The sequence below is a fragment of the Heterodontus francisci genome, chromosome 24 (assembly GCF_036365525.1).
Source record: "Heterodontus francisci isolate sHetFra1 chromosome 24, sHetFra1.hap1, whole genome shotgun sequence".
Lineage (NCBI taxonomy): Eukaryota > Metazoa > Chordata > Chondrichthyes > Heterodontiformes > Heterodontidae > Heterodontus > Heterodontus francisci.
The window spans coordinates 28,289,835-28,312,767 of NC_090394.1; the positions used below are offsets into that span (position 1 = coordinate 28,289,835).

General features: G+C 42.9%; 1 protein-coding gene across 2 annotated transcripts in view; it reads left to right on the forward strand.

Moving 5' to 3' along the window:
- LOC137383269 (cytochrome P450 3A21-like) overlaps positions 1–22,681 on the forward strand; it is an 83,582-nt gene extending 60,901 nt beyond the window's left edge. For both annotated transcript variants that reach the window (XM_068055809.1, XM_068055810.1), the window contains 6 exons: positions 2,376–2,503; positions 7,866–7,959; positions 8,679–8,839; positions 12,203–12,429; positions 21,730–21,892; positions 22,075–22,681. In XM_068055809.1, the coding sequence (XP_067911910.1) occupies positions 2,376–2,503; positions 7,866–7,959; positions 8,679–8,839; positions 12,203–12,429; positions 21,730–21,892; positions 22,075–22,170 (869 nt within the window). In that variant the 3' untranslated portion in view covers positions 22,171–22,681. The remainder of the gene's footprint in view (positions 1–2,375; positions 2,504–7,865; positions 7,960–8,678; positions 8,840–12,202; positions 12,430–21,729; positions 21,893–22,074) is intronic.
- The last annotated feature ends 252 nt before the right edge of the window (positions 22,682–22,933 follow it).

Sequence of the window (22,933 nt, forward strand, 5' to 3'; positions counted from 1 at the left end):
ATGTTACTAACAGAATTAATAAAGGAGAGTTGGTGGATATAGTAAACTTGGATTTTCAGACGGCTTTTGATAAAGTCCCCATGGGAGGTTGGTTGGCAGAATTAAAGCACATGGGATAGGAGGTAATAAACTGGCATGGATTAAGGATTGGTTAACAGGCAGGAAGCAGAGGGTAGGAATAAATGCGTCATTCGCGCGTTGGCAGGCTGCGACTAGCTGGGTACCGCAGGGAACAGTGCTTGGGCCCCAGCTGTTCACATTGGATGTGGGGACCATATGTAGTATTTCCAATTTCACGTATGGCACAAAACTAAGTGGGAATGTGTGTTGTGAGGAAGATGAAAAGCTGCTTCAAGGGGATTTGGACAGACTTCGTGAGTGGGCAAGAACGTGGCAGATGGAATTTAATGTGGAAAATGTGAGGTTATCCACTTTGGTAGGAGGAACAGATGTGTAGAGTATTTCTTCAATGATAGGAGATTAGAAAGTGTAGATGTACAAAGGGACCTGGGTGCCCTTGCCAATAAGTCACTGAAAGCTAACATGCAGGAGCAGCAAGCAATTAGGAAGGCTAATGGTATGTTAGCCTTTATTGCAAGAGGCTTTGAGTGCAGAAGTAGTGAAGACTTGCTTCAATCGTGTAAAACTTTGGTTATTCTACACTTGGAGCACAGTGTGCAGTTTTGGTCTACTTACCATAGGAAGGATATTATTGCCATAGAGGGAGTGCAACAAAGGTTCACCAGACTTGTCCCTGGAATGGCAGGACTGTCCTATGAAGAGAGATTGGGGAAACTGGGCCTGTATTCTATAAAGCTTCGAAGAATGAGAGGTGATCTCATTGAAACCTACAAAATACTTAAAGGAATAGACAGGGTAGATGCAGGGAAGACGTTCCCCCTGGTTGGGAAGTCTAGAACCAGAGGACATCATTTCAAAATAAGGGGGAAACCACTTCAGACAGAGATGAGGAGAAATTTCTTTACTCAGAGGGTTGTGAATCTTTGGATTTCTCTACCCCAGAGAGCAGTGGAAGCTCAGTCATTGAGTATGTTTAAAGCAGAGATTGACCAATTTCTAAATACCAATGACATAAGGGGATATGAGGATAGTGTGGGAAAAAGGCATTGACATGGATGATCAGCCATGATCATATTGAATGGCGGGGCGGGCTCGATGGGCTGAATGGCCTACTCCTGTTCCTATGTTTGTATGTTTTCGGCCTCGAACCATGTTTAACTGAGCTTTCACATTATTATCGTTACTTTAACAATATTTTAAAGCATTGTTACCTATCATAATCACTTCTAATTAAGCTTACACATTTTAAGACATTACACCAAACAGTAGCTTACACTATCAGGGTTACTGTCTTTTGGATGAAATGTTAAACCAAGGCCCCATTTGTCCTCTCAGGTGGGTGTAAAAGATCCCATGTTACTATTTTGAAGAACAGTGGAGTTCTCCAAGTTTCTTGGCCGATATTAATTCCTCAACCAGCATCACTGAAACAGTTTTTATTATCAAATTGTTGTATGTGGGGTCTTGCTGTGTGCGGATTGGCTGCTGTTTTCCTACATCATAACAGTGATTCCATTTCAGAAATATTTCATTGTCTGTCAAATGCTTTGGGATGTCCTAAGTTTGTGGAAGCTGGCTTCACAAATGTGTCTCACTTTTGTTCTTATTTTCTCCCTCTCGTTTTGTCTGTTTTCTTCCTTTTTCTCTCTTCCTCTCCTTGTCAGAAACTGTGTGCAGTTTTGGTGTCCTTATTTAAGGAAGAATGTGAATGTGCTGGAGGCAGTTCAGAGGAGGTTTACTGGATTAATACCTGGAATGAATGAGTTGTCTTATGAGGAAAGGTTGGACAGACTGGGCTTGTATTCACTGGAGTTTAGAAGAGTTAGGGGAGATTTGATTGAAGTATATAGGATCCTGAACGGTCTTGACAAGGTGGATGTGGAAAGGATATTTCCTTTTGTGGGTGAGCCCAGAACTAGGGGACACAGTTTTAAAATTAGGGGTTGCCCTTTTAGGACAGAGATGAAGACAAATTATTTCTCCGAGAGGGTTGTGTGACTTTGGAACTCTCTGCTCCAGAAGGTGGTGGAGGCTGACGATTGAATATTTTTAAGGCGGAGGTAGATAGATTCTTGTTAGGCAAGGGATTCACAGGTGTCGAGGGGAAGGTGGAATTCGAGACACAATCAAATCAGCCATGATCTTCTTGAATGGCGGTGCAGGCTCGAGGGGCCGAATGGCCTAATTCTGCGCCTAATTTTGTTTGTATGTTGTCCCTCTTTCTAAAATCTGTATGTACTGGGCTACTGCCGTTGTTCATCTGTATGATTTTTGATTTTTCTCCTTTATTCCAGTTATTTGTCCTGCCCTTATTCCAATCTTGGCAAAATTTGGTTTCACCTTCGTCCCTCGAGATGTGAGTGAATTTTTCATGAACATTTTGTCGAGTTTGAAGGCAAAGAGACAAAAAGGAGTGCACACTGTGAGTGTTAAACTAACCATTGAAATATTTCGGGTTCCTGCACTTGTTCTGCCTCTTTTCCTACCTCAACAATGACCATCCTTCTCTTCCTTCTTTTCATAACTAGAAAGGAAGTGGCTATAACAATATTGGTCTAATTAGAAGAGGTGGGTACTTGGGGAATATTGTGTTCTATTGCAGTTGCTGAAGTTTACCAGCCAGGCGTGCAGTTTAAGTGTTCAAACTGGTTGCAGATAGTTCTACAGTCACGCCTGGGATTGTTGCTGGGGTTCTCCTATCACCCGCTGTAAAGTGGAAATGGCAGATACCATGGCTGCTTTTGCCCTTTCTCTTGGGCTTCTGCTGAGGTTACAGCAGGAGATCAGAAGAACTCTATGGAAATTCTACCCCATGGTGCTTTAGGCTGTGTATTTTCTTCAGAACTAGGAGCCCAGTAGTTAGATAAACACCTGGATGACCTGTGAATAGAAGATGTAATTAAAAAGGGGGAGGGGAAGGGACCAGAAGAGGTCATAGACTCATAGAGTTATACAGCACAGAAACAGGCCCTTTGGCCCAATGTGTCTGTGCCAGCCATCAAGCACCTAACTATTCTACTGCCATTTTACAACACTTGGCCCGTAGCCTTGTATGCTACACTGTTTCAAGTGCTCATCTAAATACTTCTTAAATGTTGTGAGGGTTCCTGCCTCTACCACCTCTTCAGGCAGTGTGTTCCAGATTGCAACCACCCTCTGAGCGAAAAAAAATTTCCTCAAATCCTCTCTAAACCTCCTGCACCTTGCCTTAAGTCTATGCCCCCTGGTTATTGAACCCCCCAACTAAGGGAAAATGTTTCTTCCTTTCTAACCTATCAATGCCCCTCATAATTTTGTATACCTCAATCATGTTCCCTCTCAGCCTCCTCTGCTCTAAGGCAAACAAACCTAGCCTTTCCAGTCTCTCTTCATAACTGAAATGCTCCAGCCCAGGCAACAACCCGGTGAATCTCCTCTGCACCCTCTCTAGGGCAATCACATCCTTCCTATAGTGTGGTGCCCAGAACTGTACACAGTACTCCAGCTGTGGCCTAACTAGCATTTTATACAGCTCCATCATAACCTCCCTGCTGTTATATTCCATGCCTCGGCTAATAAAGGCAAGTATCCCATATGCCTTCCTAACCACCTTGTCTACTTGTGCTGCTGCCTTCAGTGATCTATGGACAAGTACACCAAGGTCCCTCTCTCCCTCTGTACTTCCACATACCATCCATTGTATATTTCCTTGCCTTGTTAGTCCTCCCAAAATGCATTACCTCACACTTCTCAGGATTAAATTCCATTTGCCACTGCTCCGCCCATCTTACCAGCCCATCTATATTGTCCTGTAATCTAAGGCTTTCCTCCTCACTATTTACAACACCACCAATTTTCATGTCATCTGCGAGCTTACTGATCATACCTCCTATATTCACATCTAAATCATTAATGTACTCTACAAACAGTAAGGGTCCCAGCACCGATCCCTGCGGTACACCACTGGTCACAGGCTTCCACTCGCAGAAACAACCCTGGACCATCACCCTCTGCCTCCTGCCACTAAGCCAATTTTGGACCCAATTTGCCAAATTGCCCTGGATCCCATGGGCTCTTACTTTCTTAACCAATTTCCCATGGGGAACCTAATCAAAGGCCTTACTGAAGTCCATGTAAACTACATCAACTGCTTTACCCTCATCTACACATCTAGTCACCGCCTCGAAAAGTTCAATCAAGTTAGTTAGACACGCTCTCCCCCTGACAAAGCCATGCTGACTATCCCTGATTAATCCCTGTCTCTCCAAGTGGAGATTAATCCTGTCCTTCAGAATTTTTTCCAATAGTTTCCCTACCACTGATGTTAGACTCACCGGCCTGTAATTACCTGGTTTATCCTTGCTACCCTTCTTGAATAATGGTACCACATTTGCTGTCTTCCAGTCCTCTGGTACCTCTCCTGTGGCCAGACAGGATTTGAAAATTTGTGTCAGAGCCCCTGCTATCTCCTCCCTTGCCTCACATAACAGCCTGGGATTTATCTCATCTGGGCCTGGGGATTTATCCACTTTCAAACCCGCTAAAACAGCGAATACTTCCTTCCTTTCAATACTAATATGTTCAAGAATAACACAATTCCCCTCCCTGATCTCAATACCTACATCGTCCTCCATGATGAACACAGATGAAAAGTAATCATTTAAAATCTCACCTATGTCCTCTGGCTCTACACACAGATTGCTACTTTGGTCCCTAATGGGCCCTACTCTTTCCCTGGTTATCCTCTTGCCCTTAATATAGTTATAGAACACCTTAGGATTTTCCTTTATCTTGCCCGCCAGTGTTTTTCCATGTCCCCTCTTCGCTCTCCTAATTACTTTTTTGAGTACCCCCCCCTACCCTTTCTGTACTGCTCTAGGGTCTCTGCAGTTTTCAGTGCTCTGAATCTGCCATAAGCCTCCTTTTTTTTCCTGATCCAATCCTCCATATCCCTTGACATCCAGGGTTCCCTCAACTTGTTGGTCCTCCCCTTCACCTTAACTGGTACATGTTGACTTTGAACTCTCACTATCTCCTCTTTGAATGACTACCACTGGTCCGATGTAGACTTTCCTACAAGTAGCTGCTCCCAATCCACTTTGGCCAGATCCTGTTTTATCATATTGAAATCGGCCTTCCCCCAATTCATTACCTTTATTTCTGGTCCATCTTTGTCCTTTTCCATAACTACCTTCAATCATGGTGTGATTGAAAGCAGTCTGATCTTTTCTCTTGGTTGGTGTCAATGTTGATTAGAAATCTTTTATATTTAAGAAGGGCTCTAACTATTCTATCTCTTCCTAATTTGTTTTATGAGTGACAGCTACGGTGCCCTGGTGCTTCACCACCTCTTTGGACTTTGCTCCATTAAATTTGCTCCAGAGCTAAACTGGAATTTATTTAGTTGATGGATAATATTGACTACAATGAGGCAAATATATTGTTGCAGGTAAATTGTATTAGAGCAGTGTTGTCCAACATACAGCCTGCAGGTCAGGATCTGGCCCGCCAAGTGTTTCCATTCGGTCCGTGGAAGCATTTCAGAGATGAGAAATTTTCCATTGCCTTCTTCTTCCAGATCAGCTTTTTCAAAGAAATTGTGCTGTCAGTTTCACAGCTGACACATGCTGACATCGGAAACAGTGGTTTCTGAAATTCAGACAGATTTAGGGTTTTCCGGCAGGCTTTTAAAAAAAGTCAGAACCCACCGGAAAGCCCCAAATCTGTCCAATTTCAGAAACTATTGTTCACGATGTCAGCACCGTGAAACTGACAGCGGATGTTTTAAAAAACTGACCAACCACAAAGCGGCTGTGCTGAGCGCTCCCGCTGCATGTACTATCAGAGAGAGAGAGCTGGGGGGGTGCAGAGAGAGAGAAAGGAGGATGGAGAGAGAGAGAGGGGATAGAGAGAGAGAGAGAGAGAGAAAAAGGGGGATAGAGAGCAAGGGGGATAGAGAGAGCGGGAGGTATATGTATATAGAGAGAGAAGGGGACAGATGGAGGGAGAAAGAGGGGGGACAGAGAGAGAGAGAGAGAGAGAGAGAGAGGGGTGGTCAGACAGAGAGAAAGAGAGGGGGCAGAGAGTGAACAGGGGGGACAGAGAGAGAGAAAACAACACAGAAAAGGGGAAAATAACACAGAGAGGGGGGAACACAGGGAGAGAGAGTCAGAGAGAGAGGGAAAGAGACAGAGCGAGGGGGAGAGAGAGTGATCAAGATCACTCCTGACAGATGGACATCTATTGTGCATCACTACAAGTGTGTGGGCAGACATCGACTACTTGTGGAAGCAAAGAATGCCAGGTATCTCACTAAATCAGTGTCCAACATAATGATGAGAAAGTAAGTCAATAAATTAATCTTCTCATTTAAAGTGTCTTCATAAAAATGCACATTTGTTGTTGTTTTGATAAATAGTAAGATAAATCTTTAATGTCCTTATCCTTCCGAAACTGTCTCACCAGCCTCCAATGTAAGACAAAAATTTTAATGTAGCTCCCCACGCGAAAAGGTTGGACACCCCTGGATTAGAGGATGTTGTCCGACACTGGGGCTGCCTTTACAGCAGAGTTGTAGCTAATTAAAATTTAGGAGAAGTGCCTGTCAATGATTGTGCAGGAGAAACGCTGGAGTTTCTTTTTCAAATTGAACAAATTGCAGGAAAAGTAAATGTAGTTAAATTGATTGAAGACCAAGAGTCTGAATTGATTCCAACCTGCCCAATATGGAGTAAATGTCTCTTTGACGTGTTTAACAAACACTGGCGAGGGTTTGGAGAGCTTCACTCGGATAAATCAGGGATGAGAGGTTTAAGCCATGAGGAGAGGTAAAAGAAAGTGGTGTCTGTTCACTGGAATAGAGACAGTTCAGAGGAGATCAGGTTCAAAATTTTGTCAAGGTAAAGATGAAAAAAAGTTTCAACTGGTTGGGGAGTTGGTCACTAGAGGGCATAAATTTAAAACCATGGAAAGGAGAGGTTTGGCAAAATTGTTTTTATGCAGAGGATTGTTAGGATGTAGAATGTCTGACCAGAAACAGAATCCATTACTGCTTCAAAAAGGGAAGTGGATGAATATTTTTCAAGAATTTTGGAAAGTATTGGGAATGGACAAAGTGGACAGCTCTGAGAGTCAATGTAACTGTGATGAGCTGAGTGATTTTCTGTGAAAAGCTATAGCCTTGGAATTCCATGACTCCTGCTCTGCCACCAGCAGATTGGAGTAGTGGGGATTCCCACTGGTCACCCAAGGCCATCAGTGTTGATCCTGTTCCAATTGTACAGGATGGAGTAATTTAAAGAGATGCTGTGAGTGACCTTGCCTGACTGCAGGATATAAAATTGGAGCTGACCCCTGCTGCTCCAGTCAGGGGAGCAGGGAAACCTTGAAGGCCAAACTTCAAACTTGTTAGATTTTTGTCTTCTCCCCACAGGGATAGAATGATGATCCCTCTGGGATTGATTCCCTTTCTCTCAGGCAGTCTTGGGGGCCCTTCACTAGGCCCATAATCAGCTGACATGAGTTCCATTGGGCTTCGGGGAAATGTAATGGACAGAATACCCAGTGTAGATCAGGAAGTCCCTCCCACACACCCTGGAGGAGTCTTTGGGTATATATGGGTGAGTGGAAGGCTTGACTGCTCTTCTCTGACTAGAATTCAGGGTGGATTCTGATTCCCGTCCCTCTGGAGGCAATATGTTCTACTTCCTACTTTCCAGCCCTCTGGAATTTCAGGATTGATGACTTTAATCCTGTTTCTGTGCCATCATAGCTGAGTTCTCACATTGTTTTTTTTTAACTCTCAGGATCGAGTGGATTTTCTGCAGTTGATGGTTGATTCTCAAATAACTGATACCAGCTCCGGGAAGCAGAATGGTGACGGCAAGTCAACGGACAAAGGTACCATCAGTGGAAAGCTTCTCATTCCCTTCATCCTTGTTTCTTTCTGCTCCTGAAGTTATTGCTCCCTGTTCAGTTATTTTTGTTCCTTTTTTATCACTATGGTCTACCCATACCCAACCTGGCTGGCAGTTCAGGCATGTGACCTGCTCCTAGCCCCTTAAACCCCAGTGAGGGATTATTTGAGAACAGTCTGGGGAAGCATAACTTTGCTGGGATTTGTTACCTCTCTCGCCCGACTGGGAATTGTCTGGTTTCTGGTCGGTGTTTCCACACTGTCATGGGTCTGAGTTTGGAAACTTGAGGTCATGAGGGAAATTGCAGGCACACATTAATCATTGTTACACCCTTGTGTGACTGGGCAGTGGAGTTTCAGTGTGCACTACCTGCACATTAATCCTGTCAATGCTGACTATCCTGCAAAGGCATAAAAGTGGTGACATACCCAAGGATTAGAAAGTAGATTTCAACTGCCAATTGTCTTGTGTCCTCTCAATAAACTCCAGCTCGTAATCTATTCCACCTACGGTGCAGTGTATTTATTCAATGATTTGAGTATTTAATTTAATGTTCCAAGCACAGTTATTGGAAACAGTGCTATTAAGTAGTTGGTAATAAAAGTTTTTAGAGATACCTGCATTGAAAACCCAACATTTTAAGCCTCTGTGTTGCAAGATGAGGTTTGTGGTACAAATTCTAATTTTTCCAATTCTCTGCAGCTCTGACTGACACAGAGATTCTGGCGCAGGCCATGACCTTTATCTTTGCCGGGTATGAGACCACCAGCAATACATTGTCATTTGTCGCATACAATCTGGCTACGCACCCGGACGTACAGAAGAAACTGCAGCAGGAAATAGATGAGGCTTTTCCCAACAATGTGAGTCCATGAGAAAGAATGCAAAATAACTTGCATTTCTATAGTGCCTTTCATGATCTCAGGACATCCTAAAGCCCTTTACAGCTAATTTTTGCAGTATAGTCACTGGTGTAATGTAAAATGTGGCAGCCAGTTTGCACCCAGCAATGTGACAATGACCAGATAAGTATTGGCCCGAGAATTCTGCTCTGGGATTTTTTACATCCACCTGAGAAGGGCCTCGGTTTAATGTCCCATCTGAAAGACAACATTTCTGACAGTTCAGCACTCCTTCAGTACTGCATTGGAGTGTCTGCCTGGATTATTGTGCTCATGGCTGGAATTTTACAGCCCCCGCCCCCCACCCTCGGGAGTGGGCTTGAGATGGGGGAGGGAGGCGTAAAATCAATTGGAAGGCAGGGGGCACTGTCCAATCGCCAGCCACCCATGCTGCCATTTTACCAGCAGTGGGGGAGGTTGAAAATGTCCCGCCGGCCCCAGGCCTGTTGGCCAATTACTTGTCACTTAAAGTCCTCCTCCTGCTGCGGCTTGTATTTTACCACACAATATCACGCGGAGGACACCCACCCCACTCCCCATTGCCCCAGCAGCACAAGCTACCCACGCTGGAGCACCTCCCCCCACCCTCCTCTTGACCCCCAGCCTCCTTATCAGGACCAAGCCGATTATCCCCGGGAAGGCCCAAACCCCACTCCCCTTTATGGAGGCCGACGTCCACGTTCCTATTCTGGCTGGGACTAAAGAGCTGCTGACCCTCTGGTCGGCAGCTCCTAGAGGTGGGACTTCTTGCCTCAGAGGCGGAAGTCCTGCCTGAGGCCATTTAAGGCCTGGGCCACGCAGAATCGCTGCCTGGCTTCCAGGCCCGGTGGAGGCAGGCTCGCCCCCAACGTTTATGAACGGAGTTCATTTCCTATGGTGTTCAATCACCAGCAGCTGCTCTACTTTCCTGTGGCCTTCAAATGTCCACAAGGTGGTGAGTTTAATCTGCTTTGAAGTCAAATCCTTTCCAGGTCTTTGATGAACAACTGTTCAGTAAAATCTTTGTGGGGAGGGAGAGAACAGCCAGGAGAACTCTCTATTGTTTCCATCCTGATGATGATGATGATGATGATGAGCTCACATGAAGTGAATGACCTCATTTACATTGCATTCCGTTCTGGACTCCACTGTCCAACATCCCCGGATAATGTGAGAGTCATAGATTCAGAGTCATTACAGGAGAGAAGGAGGCCAATCTGCCCATCGAGTCCATGCCAGCATTCTGCAGAACAATCCAATCGGTCCCATTCCCCCACTCTATCTCCATAGCCCTGTTAGTCTATTTCCCTCAAGTGCCCATCAAATTTTCTTCTGAAATTATTCATTGTCTCTGCTTCCACCAACCTCGTAGACAGTGGGTTCCAGGTTATTACCACCTGCTGCATAAAAAACTTCTGTCTCACATCCATCCCCCCTGCATCTCTTGCCCAAAACCTTAAATCTGTGTCCCATAGATCTTGTACATCAGCTAATGGGAACAGCTTTTCTTTGTCTACCCTATCCAAACTGGTCATAACCCAGTACACCTCTCTCAAATCTCTCCTCAATTTATTTATTTTTATTTTTTATTTTTATTTAGAGATACAGCACTGAAACAGGCCCTTTAGCCCACCGAGTCTGCGCCGACCATCAACCACCCATTTATACTAATCCTACACTAATTCCATATTCCTACCACATCCCCACCTGTCCCTATATTTCCCTATCACCTACCTATCCTAGGGGCAATTTATAATGGCCAATTTACCTATCAACCTGCAAGTCTTTGGCATGTGGGAGGAAACCGGAGCACCCGGAGGAAACCCACGCAGACACAGGGAGAACTTGCAAACTCCACACAGGCAGTACCCAGAATTGAACCCAGGTCGCTGGAGCTGTGAGGCTGCAGTGCTAACCACTGCGCCACTGTGCCGCCCTAACTTTGCTTCAAGGAAAACAAGCCCAGCTTCTCCAACCTAACGTTGTAGCTAAAATCCCCCATCCCTGGAACTATTCTGGTAAATCTGTTCTACACCTTCTCAAGGGCCCTCACATCCTTCTAAACTGTGGTGACCAGAACTTGATGCAATACATTAGTTGGGCCGAAACAGAGCTTTATAAAGGTTTAGCAAAACCTCCCTGCTTTTTTATACTAATATCTCTATTAATGAAGCCCAAGATCCCATCTTCATTTCCTTCTGCATTCCCATCCCCCCAGCGATTCTTTATTGAGTTATTTTGTTCTTTTCTCCACACCCCCACTCACCTATTTAGATCTTCTTTCATCATTATTTACCCGTAACAGACGGCAAGTAGACAATCTGCTCTCTGGCTTTCTGCGTTACTCTGAAATAGCCAATTGTGAGCTATGGGAGAGTGGCCATTCCTGTTGGAAACCTAGTAGTTTCTTCCATATATTTCTCTCCCTGCATCCCAGACTGTCAGTTTCTGTCACCCATTCCAATTATTGTATTAATCCTGTGTCTTAAAAGTACAATGTAGTTGTCGTTTTAACTACAACTTCGTTTGCCGTCTGGTTCTAACTTACTCCATCCCATCCTCTTGAATAATCTGACGTTCCTGACCCATGATTCCTTAGTGTCCACCTCTTTGGGTAATATTACATCACTGATGGCAATCTGTGAGAAGAGGTAAGTATGGAGAAGCCTGGATTTTATTAGCATGCATACTGTATATTAATCAGCTAGTCTCGGTTCTTGGTGTTTTGTCTGAAATGAATTGAATGTGATTGAGTAACACGCTGGCATCAACATTTCCAACCCAAATAGATGCAGCTGAAGTCCATTTACAGATGTGCTGAGCCTCCTAATCTACACAGTGCCCACAATGTTAAGCTCTGCTCTCTGCCTTTTATTGATTGTCATTATGAATATAAAGCACTTTGTGGTCTTTGCTCTGTTTTGTTCTCATGACGTATTACACAATCTTTACATCACAGAAACAGGCCATTGAGCCCAAATGGTCCATTCCAGTGTTAATGCTCTGCCTGAGTCTCCTCCCATCCTTCATCAAATCTCATTAACATATCTATCTGTGCTATCTGTCTCAACCACTCCTTGTGGTAGCGAGTTCCACATTCTAACCAGTCTCTGTCAAGAAATTTCTCCTGAATTCTCTTTTAGATTTATTAGTGACTATTTTATATTTATGGTCTCCAGTTCTGGTCTTCCCCACAAGTGGAATTATCTTCTCTACCAATACACAATAACAGAGAATGTTTGTTTCTCCTGCCCTGTGACAAAATATTTTAACTTTCTGGATTGCCTCCCACCCACATTTTCACTAATGTCCTGTTCAGTTGTTAAAGTGTTTTTCTGTGTGAAGGCTCCTCCCACATATGATGGGGTGATGCAGTTGGAGTATATGGAAATGGTGATATCTGAAACCCTGCGACTGTACCCTCCTGTACCCCGTATTGACAGAGTGTGCAAGAAAGATGTCCAGCTCAATGGGATATCCGTTCCAAAAGGGACTGTAGTCGTGGTGCCCACCTACGTCCTGCACCATGATCCAGCATACTGGCCAGAACCTGAGGAGTTCAGACCTGAAAGGTAGGTAGTAATGACTTTTGCCGATGTCAAAGCGTCACTAGCACTGGACAGAACAATGTTCTCTTTGAATAGCAACATACACACCTACTTTGCAGCAAGTATAATGATCAGGAGCAGATACCAGCGATGTTTCACGATTGAATTCCACTGACATTGGGCTATCAAACCCTCCCAGGGATGTACAGCACGGTTTAGATATACAGTAAAGCTCCCTGTACACTGTCCTGTCAAACCCTCTCAGGGCAGGTACAGCATAGGGTTAGATACAGATTAAAGCAGCCTCAAAATATAGCAGTGTTCTCACCACTGACTGAGGCCAACTAACTCAGCACTGAACAAACATCAAATTTTGGACTTTACTGTTTAGTGTGTTAACGAACTTAACCATCAATAAACTTTTGTTATTTTTTAACTGAACCTGCACCATTAGTTTTCTTAATTATCAGCACGTGTAAAAGCACTTTGGGGATGTTGGAATTTGTATTGGAAGGACTGCCTAACATTACAGAACTGACCTACGACCGAGAAAGAGCCAGTTGAGATATCTTCAGATATCATCATCTTGTAATGTTAGTATTAATACAAACCATGGCTAAATCTGACTAACCTCTTCCATGTCTAGAAGCCCAGATATATGTTGTAATAAAACCTCCAAAAGGAATCTGGCAAAGGTGCGTGCAAGAGCTTGTTGGCTCACCTGAAAACATTATCAATAAAAAGTTTATTTTACCCCCAGGACCCTCTGCTCCTGCACTCCCTTTAGAATTGTATCCTTTATTCCTACCAAAATGTATTACATTTCTCTGCATTAAATTTTGTCTGCCACATGTTCCCTCATTCCACCAGCCTGCCTATCTCCTCTTGAAGTCCATCACTGACTCCTCACAGTTTTCAGTACTTCCAAATTTTGTGTCATCTGCAAATTTTGAAATTGTGCCCTGCACTCCCAAGTCCACGACATTAATATAAATCAAGAAAAGCTGTGGTCCTAGTTCTGACCCCCAGAAATCACCACTGTGTGCCTTGTTCCAGTCCATTAAACAACCATTCATCACTACTCTTTGTTTCCTTAAACTCAGCCAACTTGTTACCATGCCGCAACCAAGGATAGGCACCGACATGTTGCACCATGGACATTTGACAAAATTTTTGACTCAGCCACGGACATGGGGGCAATTAATCTGGATATAAAGTGTACAGACAGTCTAATGCCGTCAAAACACAGTCCGACTGAAAACACGTTTCTCCCTATAAATAAAGTAGCTAAGCAGACAAACATCAATGGATAGCAGCACAACTGTATTAGCTAGCTAGCACGGATAATAGTATGCAATGCCAATGCGAATTACTTTTGTTGGCAGAATAGAGCTGACTACACCATGTCACAGGGTGGTAGATGGGCCTTATTGGACGACCTCTATGGATTTAGAGGTGTCAGGAGTGCAAATTCATCCAATAAACCATGAAAAATAAGGAGAGGATTGTTATTGTGGTTATTGAGGTGAGGCAGTAGGAAAATCAGCAATAAGAAGATGGCCTATTTCTCACACTGCTGTTGTCAGAAGACAATTTAGCCCATGGTCAATGTTTGTGCAACTTTGCCACCTGTTTGTAATACGTGTTGAAGACAGGGCATCTAAAAAAGGGTAGTGAATGCCAAACCAGGAGAATTTTATAGGATGGATCAGAATGTACTTCAGAAGAGTAATGTAAAACAGAAAGCAGAGTGGGGCAGGAAGGAACAGAGAACTTAATGGGAGGTAGCCTAAACTAAGACTAGTTTATTCACCTTGACAAAACTCTGTCCTGGATTCGAAGATACAGAAACAACAGAATCTCTCATGGACGAAATGTCATTTGCTCACCAAAGCTAGTGGCAAAATTAGATAAATACAATTACAAATACAGTTCCTCCAATATAGCGATTCTCTTAAATTCGCTTGTGTCTATATCTCAGTTCATCACTATCGATTCCATTTCACCTCTGACAGGATAATTATTAACACAAAGCTTTTCTGCAAAATGTTGAGTGGCTGTTACTGCATGTATTATTCAAGTACAAAATGTTTAGTCACTAGCTGTAAGATTGTACTCCAGACTAACCAATTTATGTCCCGTTGCCTGTCAGCAAGGGTGCACTTGTAAGGTAGTGTAATTATATGATACAGACAACTTTCAAATGACATTGGCCACTCAGGTTATCTGCCCTCAAACTGGATAGTAAATGCAGTAACATTGCAGATACTGATCTTTGACATACTTGTAAAACTTGTCCTTTAATCCAATTCACAACAACAAAAATCAGTTAATGACTGTTTTTAACATGGTCATTGAAACATAATAAATTTCTACTATGTCTTCCCGGACAGTTTTTAAAACTGCAAAAACAGAATGGATTTCGTGAAGGAATCACAGACCGTTCATCATAGATTAAGGTTTATTAAAGCTATCTGTTACATTGTATTTACTAACTATGGTATATGGGTCAGCAGTATCCTGTTTTCACCAATATCACCTTACTTTTGTATTCTTGGGGAACATTTTGGTGCTCACTTTTGGAGATTCCTTGAATTTACATGCCTGTTTTCCTCTGTTCTGGGACAATGTGATTCCAAATGGATAGCAGCAAAATTGTGACATTTATTTAAAAATGAAAGTCCAATAACTTTCAACATGTCACTGAACTTGTGTCCCAAGTGATAGTAATGCGTGCCAGAGCATCAAAATCCAGATATTCCTTAATTGATGTTTGCCATTTTAAAATGTGTTTACATAACACAAGCCTTTAAACGTATTTTAAAATAACATAGCTGCTAAGTTATTTTAAAATACAAGGTTAAAGGCTTGGAGCAGCAGTGTCCAACTTTTTTGTGTGGGGAGTCACATTTTTGTCTTACATAGAGGGTGGCGAAACAATTTCGGAAAGATGAAGGCATTAATCATTTATCTTACTGTTAATCAAGACAACAACAAATGTGCATTTTTGTGAAGAAGCTTTAAATGAGAAGATTAAATTATTGACTTACTTTCTCGTCACTATGTTGGACAATGATTTAGTGAGATACCTGGCAGTTTTTTGCTTGCAAAACTAGTCAGTGTTTTCCTGCATACTATGTAGTGATGCAGAGTTTTCCAGATAGATGTCTTGATTGCTTTCTGTCCCTCCTTGCTCTGTCTGTCTGTCTCTCTTTCTCTCCACCCCTCTCTGTGTCCCCCCTCTCTGTGTCACCGCTCTCTGTATTCCTACCTCTGTATTGTCCCCCAAATGTTGTCCTCCCCATGTTGTCCCCTATTGTGTTCCTCCCTCCCCTCTCTGTATTGCTTATCCCAGTATCGTCCCCCCTCTTTGTGTTTCTTCCCTCCATGTCTTCCCCTCTCTTTGTGTTGTCCCCCCTCCATGTCATTCCCCCTCTCTGTGTCATCTATTTATTATGTTTCAATGACCATGCTCTCTGTCCTCTCCCTCTGTCCCCCCAGCTCTCCTGTCCACTCTGTCTCCAGCCCACTCTCTGTCTCTCCAGCCCACTCTCTCTCGCTCCCACCCACTCTCTCCCCCCCCCCACTCACTCACTCACTCTCTCTCTCTCATCCCCAGACTCTCTCTCCTTCACTCTCCCTCTGCCACTCTCTCTCCCCCACTCTATCTCTGTAACCCCCGCCCCCACTCTCTCATTCTCTCTCCCCTTCACCTTCTCTCAGACTATTGCTGAGAGCGGGAACAGCGCTTTTGAACATCGGACAGATTTGTGGTTTTCCGGCGGACTGAAAAAAAAAAAATCGGAACAAATACCATGAATTTGTTTGAAGGTCAGAAGTGCTGTTCTAGTTCAGAACCTGTAAGCTGTTAAACTGATACTTGCAATTTTTTTTAAAAGCCGGTCTGAAGAAGCCAATGGGGAATTTCTCATCTATGAAATTACCAGTCAAGGACCCCAAAATTGTTTACTACCGACACTGGTGCCTGTGTACGGACACGCCACCGACCCCTGGCTGCAACTGTCCCTTTTATTCCATGGGCTGACAAGCCTGTTGTGTGGCATTTTGTCAAATGCCTTTTGGAAGTCCATATTCACCACATCCACCACATTACCCTCATCAAACCTCTCTGTTCACTCACCAAAAAACTCAATCAAGTTCGTTAAACACGATTTGCCTTTAACAAGTCAGTGCTGGCTTTCCTTAATTAATCCACATTTGTCCAAGTCACTGTTAATTTTGTTCCAGATTGTCATTTCTAAAAGCTTTCCCAACAATGAGGTTAAACTGACTGCTTGTAGTTGCTCGGTTTATCCTTGCATCCTTTTTTGAACAATGGTATAACATTTGCAATTCTCCAGTTCTCTGGAACCACCCCTGTATTTAAGGATGGCCAAGTAGCAGTTGTTAGGTATCTGAAAAGAGAAAGGCACAAGGTAATGTTTGCGCTGAGGGAAAGTGTGGAAAACAAGAGGTGCATGGTTATACCATCTGCAGCTTGTAAATCAGAAGAGATTGTGGGATGAGGGGGTGTGGGATGTGAGAAAGTGGATTCAGTAAGAATGTATTGCCATCTGCAATAGTTTCAGCCCCACTGCTGGCCATGGCCTCAGCAATGCCACTCCAAAGATTGCTAGCACTGTTTCCTCCAGCGGGGTAAAGACATGTTGTTCCCTGCCGGTTAGGTGCTGCTGTCTCCGGTTATGTGCCTGTGAGAGAGGGCAATAGGTCAGTGAATGCAGCGCAATGTGTTTGGGTGATGTACCTGTCATGGTTGAATAACTGACAGTATGTGCAAGCTGTGAGATGTGGATGTGAGGCTTGCAGCAGTGTCAGTGTGTGAGAATGAGGTGAAGCTATGAATGTGTGGTATGAGTGGTAGTTGATAGAGATTGTTTCTGGCTGAGTGAAGGGTGGGTGTTGAATGGAGCAGTGTCTGACGCTAGTGGTCCAGTAGTAAGGATGTGGCATCTAAAGATGCATTCACTAACCGTGACCATTCAAGTGAGGTCACTGAACTTCTTGCAACCCTGCATCCAGGTCCTGGGGGCTAGTCTCCGAGCATTGACTTCAATGCTCGATCTGCTCCCATTGCCTTCTTAATGCTTGTCTGGAGGGCCTCCTGGTCCCCTGTGGGTAAAGGACCTCCCTCCTCCTGTCCATCTCCTGCACCAACAAGACAAGTAGGTTGAGCCAGATTTCTGATTGGTCTCCTTGACAAGACACACCCAGCAGTTTGTGAGGAATGTGTAATTTGATCCTGCCTACTGTAGAGCAATTGAAGGTCTCTGCATTGTGTAACATAGGAAGATAGAAAAATTTAGGGCACAGAAGGAGGCCATTCAGCCCATTGTGTCTGTGCCAGGTGAAAAACAGCTATCCAGCCTAATTCCACTTTCCAGCTCTTGGTCCATAGCCCTGTAGGTTACAGCACTTCAAGTGCATATCCAAGTATTTTTTTAAATGCAATGATAATTTCTACCTCTACCAACCTATCAGGCAGTGAGTTCCAGACCCTTACTGGTTGAACCTCTGTGTGAAAAGGTTATTCCTCAATTCCCCTCTAATCCTTCGACTAATCACTTTAAATCTATGCCCCTGGTTATTGGCCACTCTGCTAAAGGAAATAGGTCCTTCCTATCTACTCTATTTAGGTCCCTCTTAATTTTTTACACCTCAAATAAATCTTTCTTCAGCCTCCTCTGTTCTCACAAAAACAACCCCAGCCTATCCAATCTTTCTTCATTGCTAAAGTTCTCCAGCCCTGGCAACATTCATATAAATCTACTCTGTATCCTCTCTAGTGCGATCACATCCTTCCTGTAATGTGCTGACCAGAACTGTACTTAGCTGTGGCCTAACTTGTGTTTTATACAATTTTACCATAACATCCTGGCTCTTATGTTCTATGCCTCAGGATCACAAGTGTTAACATTTGGACAAGGTAAAGCACAATAACGTGTTTGATATCATTAAATTTATTGCGATATTTGTGTTGGGTCGGGTCCGGTGCGAAAAAAAATTAAAGGACACGGTCCCGGATCGGGTTCGGGTTGGCTGTTGTTGGGTCGGGCCCAGGTCGGGTTTCAATTTTATACCCGAGTAGGCTATTAAAATAAAAGACTTTGTACTCTACTTAGTGGGCTAGTTACTTCTTTGGACTTTTATGCTTTTTTTCCCCTTCTGGAAGTGATAAAAATTCATTCATTCATAATGACTGGGGCAAGATCAATGTTACAACTTTAAGGCAGAAACATTAATTAAAATTCAACAACCAGGTGAGTGGAATTCCAGTCCAGCACATGAGGCATGACCTTCCTACAGGGTGTGCCTTTGTCATTTCCAGAGCCTAGGTCGATGCCGGGTGCTCCGTCTGGTTTCAGTCTTACTTGACTTTTCTGTCGCAGTTTGATTCAACGATACAACTGAGTGGCTTGCTAGGCCATTTCAGAGGGTAGTTAAGAGTCAATCAGATTGCTGTGGGTCTAATGTCACATGTAGGCTAGACTGGTGTCACTCAACTGTATTTATTTTCTCCTCGGATTAAAGCAGTGTACCTTTACCACTCTGTTTAAAAACAGGGTGTGCCTTTAAAAACTAAGAGGCACAGTGTTCCAGCTGCACTTGTTACCTAGCCAACTGCAGGAGCGTGAGGAGGTGACATGGTATAATGTTTCAATTTAACTATATGCAAAAAACAGTTAAAACCAGTTTTTGAGAGACACCAGTGAACAAACAAAGAACAAAGAACAGTACAGCACAGGAACAGGCCATTCGACCCTCCAAGCCTGCGCCGATCTTGATGCCTGCCTAAACTAACACCTTCTGCACTTCCGGGGCCCATATCCCTCTATTCCCTTCCTATTCATGTATTTGTCAAGATGTCTCTTAAACGTCGCTATCGTATCTGCTTCCACCACCTCCCCTGGCAGCAACTTCCAGGCACTCACCACCCTCTGTGTAAAAGACTAGCCTCGCACATCCCCTCTAAACTTTGCCCCTCGCACCTTAACCCTATGCCCCCTAGTAACTGACTCTTCCACCCTGGGAAAAAGCTTCTGACTATCCACTCTGTCCATGCCGCTCATAACTTTGTAAACCTCTATCATGTCGCCCCTCCACCTCCATCGTTCCAGTGAAAGCAATCCGAGTTTTTCCAATCTCTCCTCATAGCTAATGCCCTCCAGACCAGGCAACATCCTGTAAGCATGCTTACTGAAGGAAAGAGCTGTCTAATTCTCTCAGCAGAGATTCTGCAATGAGCTACAGGCCATGTTAATTGCTTAAAGAGGGAAAAAACCCTTTGAAGAGACCATTTGTATTGCTGGAGGTAGCAAAATTCCTTTTCTTTACTTCCAATCTAAGAGTCTTTGTTTCAAGATTGTCTCTGTCTTGACTGACTGTGATTGCTGGAATTTGCAGTAAAGTTTCTACTGAGAGACTGTCGGTTTCAAAATCGGAGTGGACCCATTGCTATACTCATTGTTTAAAGAACTGTTTGAGGCCTGCTGCAGCCAAAGTACTTTGAGTGTCCATCTAATGAAGGAATGCTTCATTAAATCCAAGCGACTGACGACCTTTAAAATTCAAGTCGACCTATTGCTGTGCTCATCGTCGAAAGAACTGCGTGATGCCTGCTACAGCTGAATGCCTATCTACTTAGAGACTGCATCATCAAATCTGCATGGAGATTTTGAGTGGCATTTGATTATTTTTACATTTGGATACCTCACCTATCAGGAACGTAACCCACAAAGACTAACAACCAGTTATTTAATAAAAGCAAAACACTGCAAATGTTGAAAATCTGAAATAAAAACAAGAAATGCTAGAAATACTCAGCAGGTCTGGCAGCATCTGTGGAGAGAGAAGCAGAGTTAATGTTTCAGGTCAGTGAGTTCTGATGAAGGACGACTGACCTGAAATGTTAACTCTGCTTCTCTCTCCACAGATGCTGCCAGACCTGTTGAGTATTTCCAGCATTTCTTGTTTTAACCCAGTTATTTATTTATTCTCAATAAACAGCTAATTTTGAAAACATAATTTTTCAAAAAAGAAACCAGTTAACTGTTGATTTTTGATATGTGTATGAATGGGGAGTTAGGTTAAAGTAAGAAGTTATAAGGTTCTTAATAGCGTTTAACATTTAATTTTAAATAAATAGTTAATTTGTTGTTGTCTAACGATACCTGGTTTGCTCTATTTTATTCTGGAGATTACTAGAGGTTCAATTTGGCTGTTTTCTGGTTGGGTGGCAAAACGTTAATAATATGCTGCAATCTGTGGAATGATGCGACTGAATTGACAGTGCATCATTTCTGCTTCGTTCGTAACACTGGGTAGGACGGCAGATTTCCCTCCATATAGGACACTAGTGAACCAGATGGGTTTTTATGACAAAATGGTAGTTTCATGATCATCATTAATGAGGCTAGATTTTTATTCCAGATTTATTAATTAATTGAATTAAAATTCCCCAGCTGCCATGGTGGGATTTAAACACCTGTGTAATTGAGCCTTAGTGCAGGCTCTGGATTACTGGTCCAGTAACATCACCACTGTGCGACCTGTTTAGGATCTGACTGAGCAGATGAATTGTGATGGCCAAATAGCCTTTCGCATCCCTAACTATCTTGTGATCCTGTAAAAACAAATCTCTGATGACCAAAGCATAGATTTGAATTCCTGCAATCTTTCTTCTCGATCCTCTTTTCCGAGCGTTCCATACAATCTTGATTTCACATTAAACTGAATGATGGGAAATTGATACTGTGAACCAGATAGAGACAGAGATATATTTTGATTGTAAATTAACATGAACAGTCATCCTGGAAATCATTGCAATTGTCAAAGGTGAGGATCTCAATTTGGGCTTGTTATCCGAACTCCTCAGCTCCCTGTTTGCAACAACAATCAGGCTGTTGCCAATTTCTGAGGGCCCAGCACTGTTTAGGTAGTCGGCTCATTTCAAATACAAATGTGGGGTCCTATGACATGCGTGGCAACCGAGTTACCATTTTGAAATAGATCTCCACACAGTTGGATGTCAGGTGAGGACAGGATCAACCTTGGCTGTGCTGCTGCTGTTCACAGTTGATTAGTCTACCAACACTCCACAGTCTGGGATCACAGTTCTCAGGATTGGCACCCAATGAGTGTGCAACAGCAACTCAAGAAACATCAGTAAGTGAAGGAGTTACTGGGACAAATCTATAGTTGCAGTTTCAAACTGTGGTATTCTCCAACCATCTCTTTGATAAATGCAAACTATAAGCAAATTTGACTGATCTATTTCACTTGTTTTGCCTTTGCCAATATCACTAGGTTCAGTAAAGCGAATAGGGAGTCTCAGGATCCTTATATCTTCCTGCCATTTGGGGTGGGCCCTCGGAACTGCATTGGAATGCGATTTGCCCAACTTACAATGAAGATGGCTCTGGCTTCAGTCTTGCAACGCATGACCTTTGTGCCGTGCAAGGAGACAGCGGTGAGAATTCTAGAATATAGAAATTATCTGAAGGTGTGAATGAATATTGTGAGGTTGCTTTTATTTTTTTGTTTTTTGAAGTGAATACTGATGACAGGGAATAATGAGATGGAACAGGACCATCTATCACTGTAGTCAAACCTTCTTTTGACTTCCTATCACCATTACTCTTTCTATTCTAGATCACATTAGAACTGGAAATTACAGGAGTGTTGCATTCTAAAGAACCCATAATCCTGAAATTCATGCCACGAGTGAATGCTGATTCAAAGGAATAAAGCACTCGCACCATGTGGAGCTGTGAAAATGTGTAGGAGAATGTACATCTCAAACTCAAGATAATTAGAATCTTGCACTGCTAATGAAATGAAAATACGTTGAAACTTACACACTCAATAAAAATATATAGGATGGGAGAAAACAATAAGGATACACTGATAAGCATCTATAACCTATCCCCAATTGTTAAGACTGAATGTTGGGAGAGTCACTGTTGTTCAACAGAGATACTATAAGAGTGATTATTCAATAGGAAAATATCTGTCAACTATTACTGTCTGATCAATAGAATGTTGCAAAAATGTATTTTAACCTTGGATATTGAAAGGAATTATTGATTGTAAAACTATTTGACTATGGACAGTCAGTCATTCCAATATACTCATTGTTTTCTATAGGAAATTTATCTGTAAAAAAATTTCTTAAATTAGTCACATATATTTTCACTGCTTTTTAAGCAACATTGCATGTCTAACAAACTTCAAATAAATTTAAAGTCGTTGAGTACAATATCATGTTTCGGCTACATTGTATTGAAAGAACGTTGCAGGATTTTTCTTGGAATATCATTATGAAATGGCTCTGTGGCTCACTGGAAAACACTCTTGAAATAGAGAGAGTGTTTCTGAATTTGGATCAACACGCTGGAATCCAAATAGAATGAGATCACAAATTTGAAAAAAGCAAAGCACTGCAAATGTTGGAAACTTGAAGCAAATGGGAAAAAGTCCAAACACACAGCAGGTCAGCCAGCATCAGTGG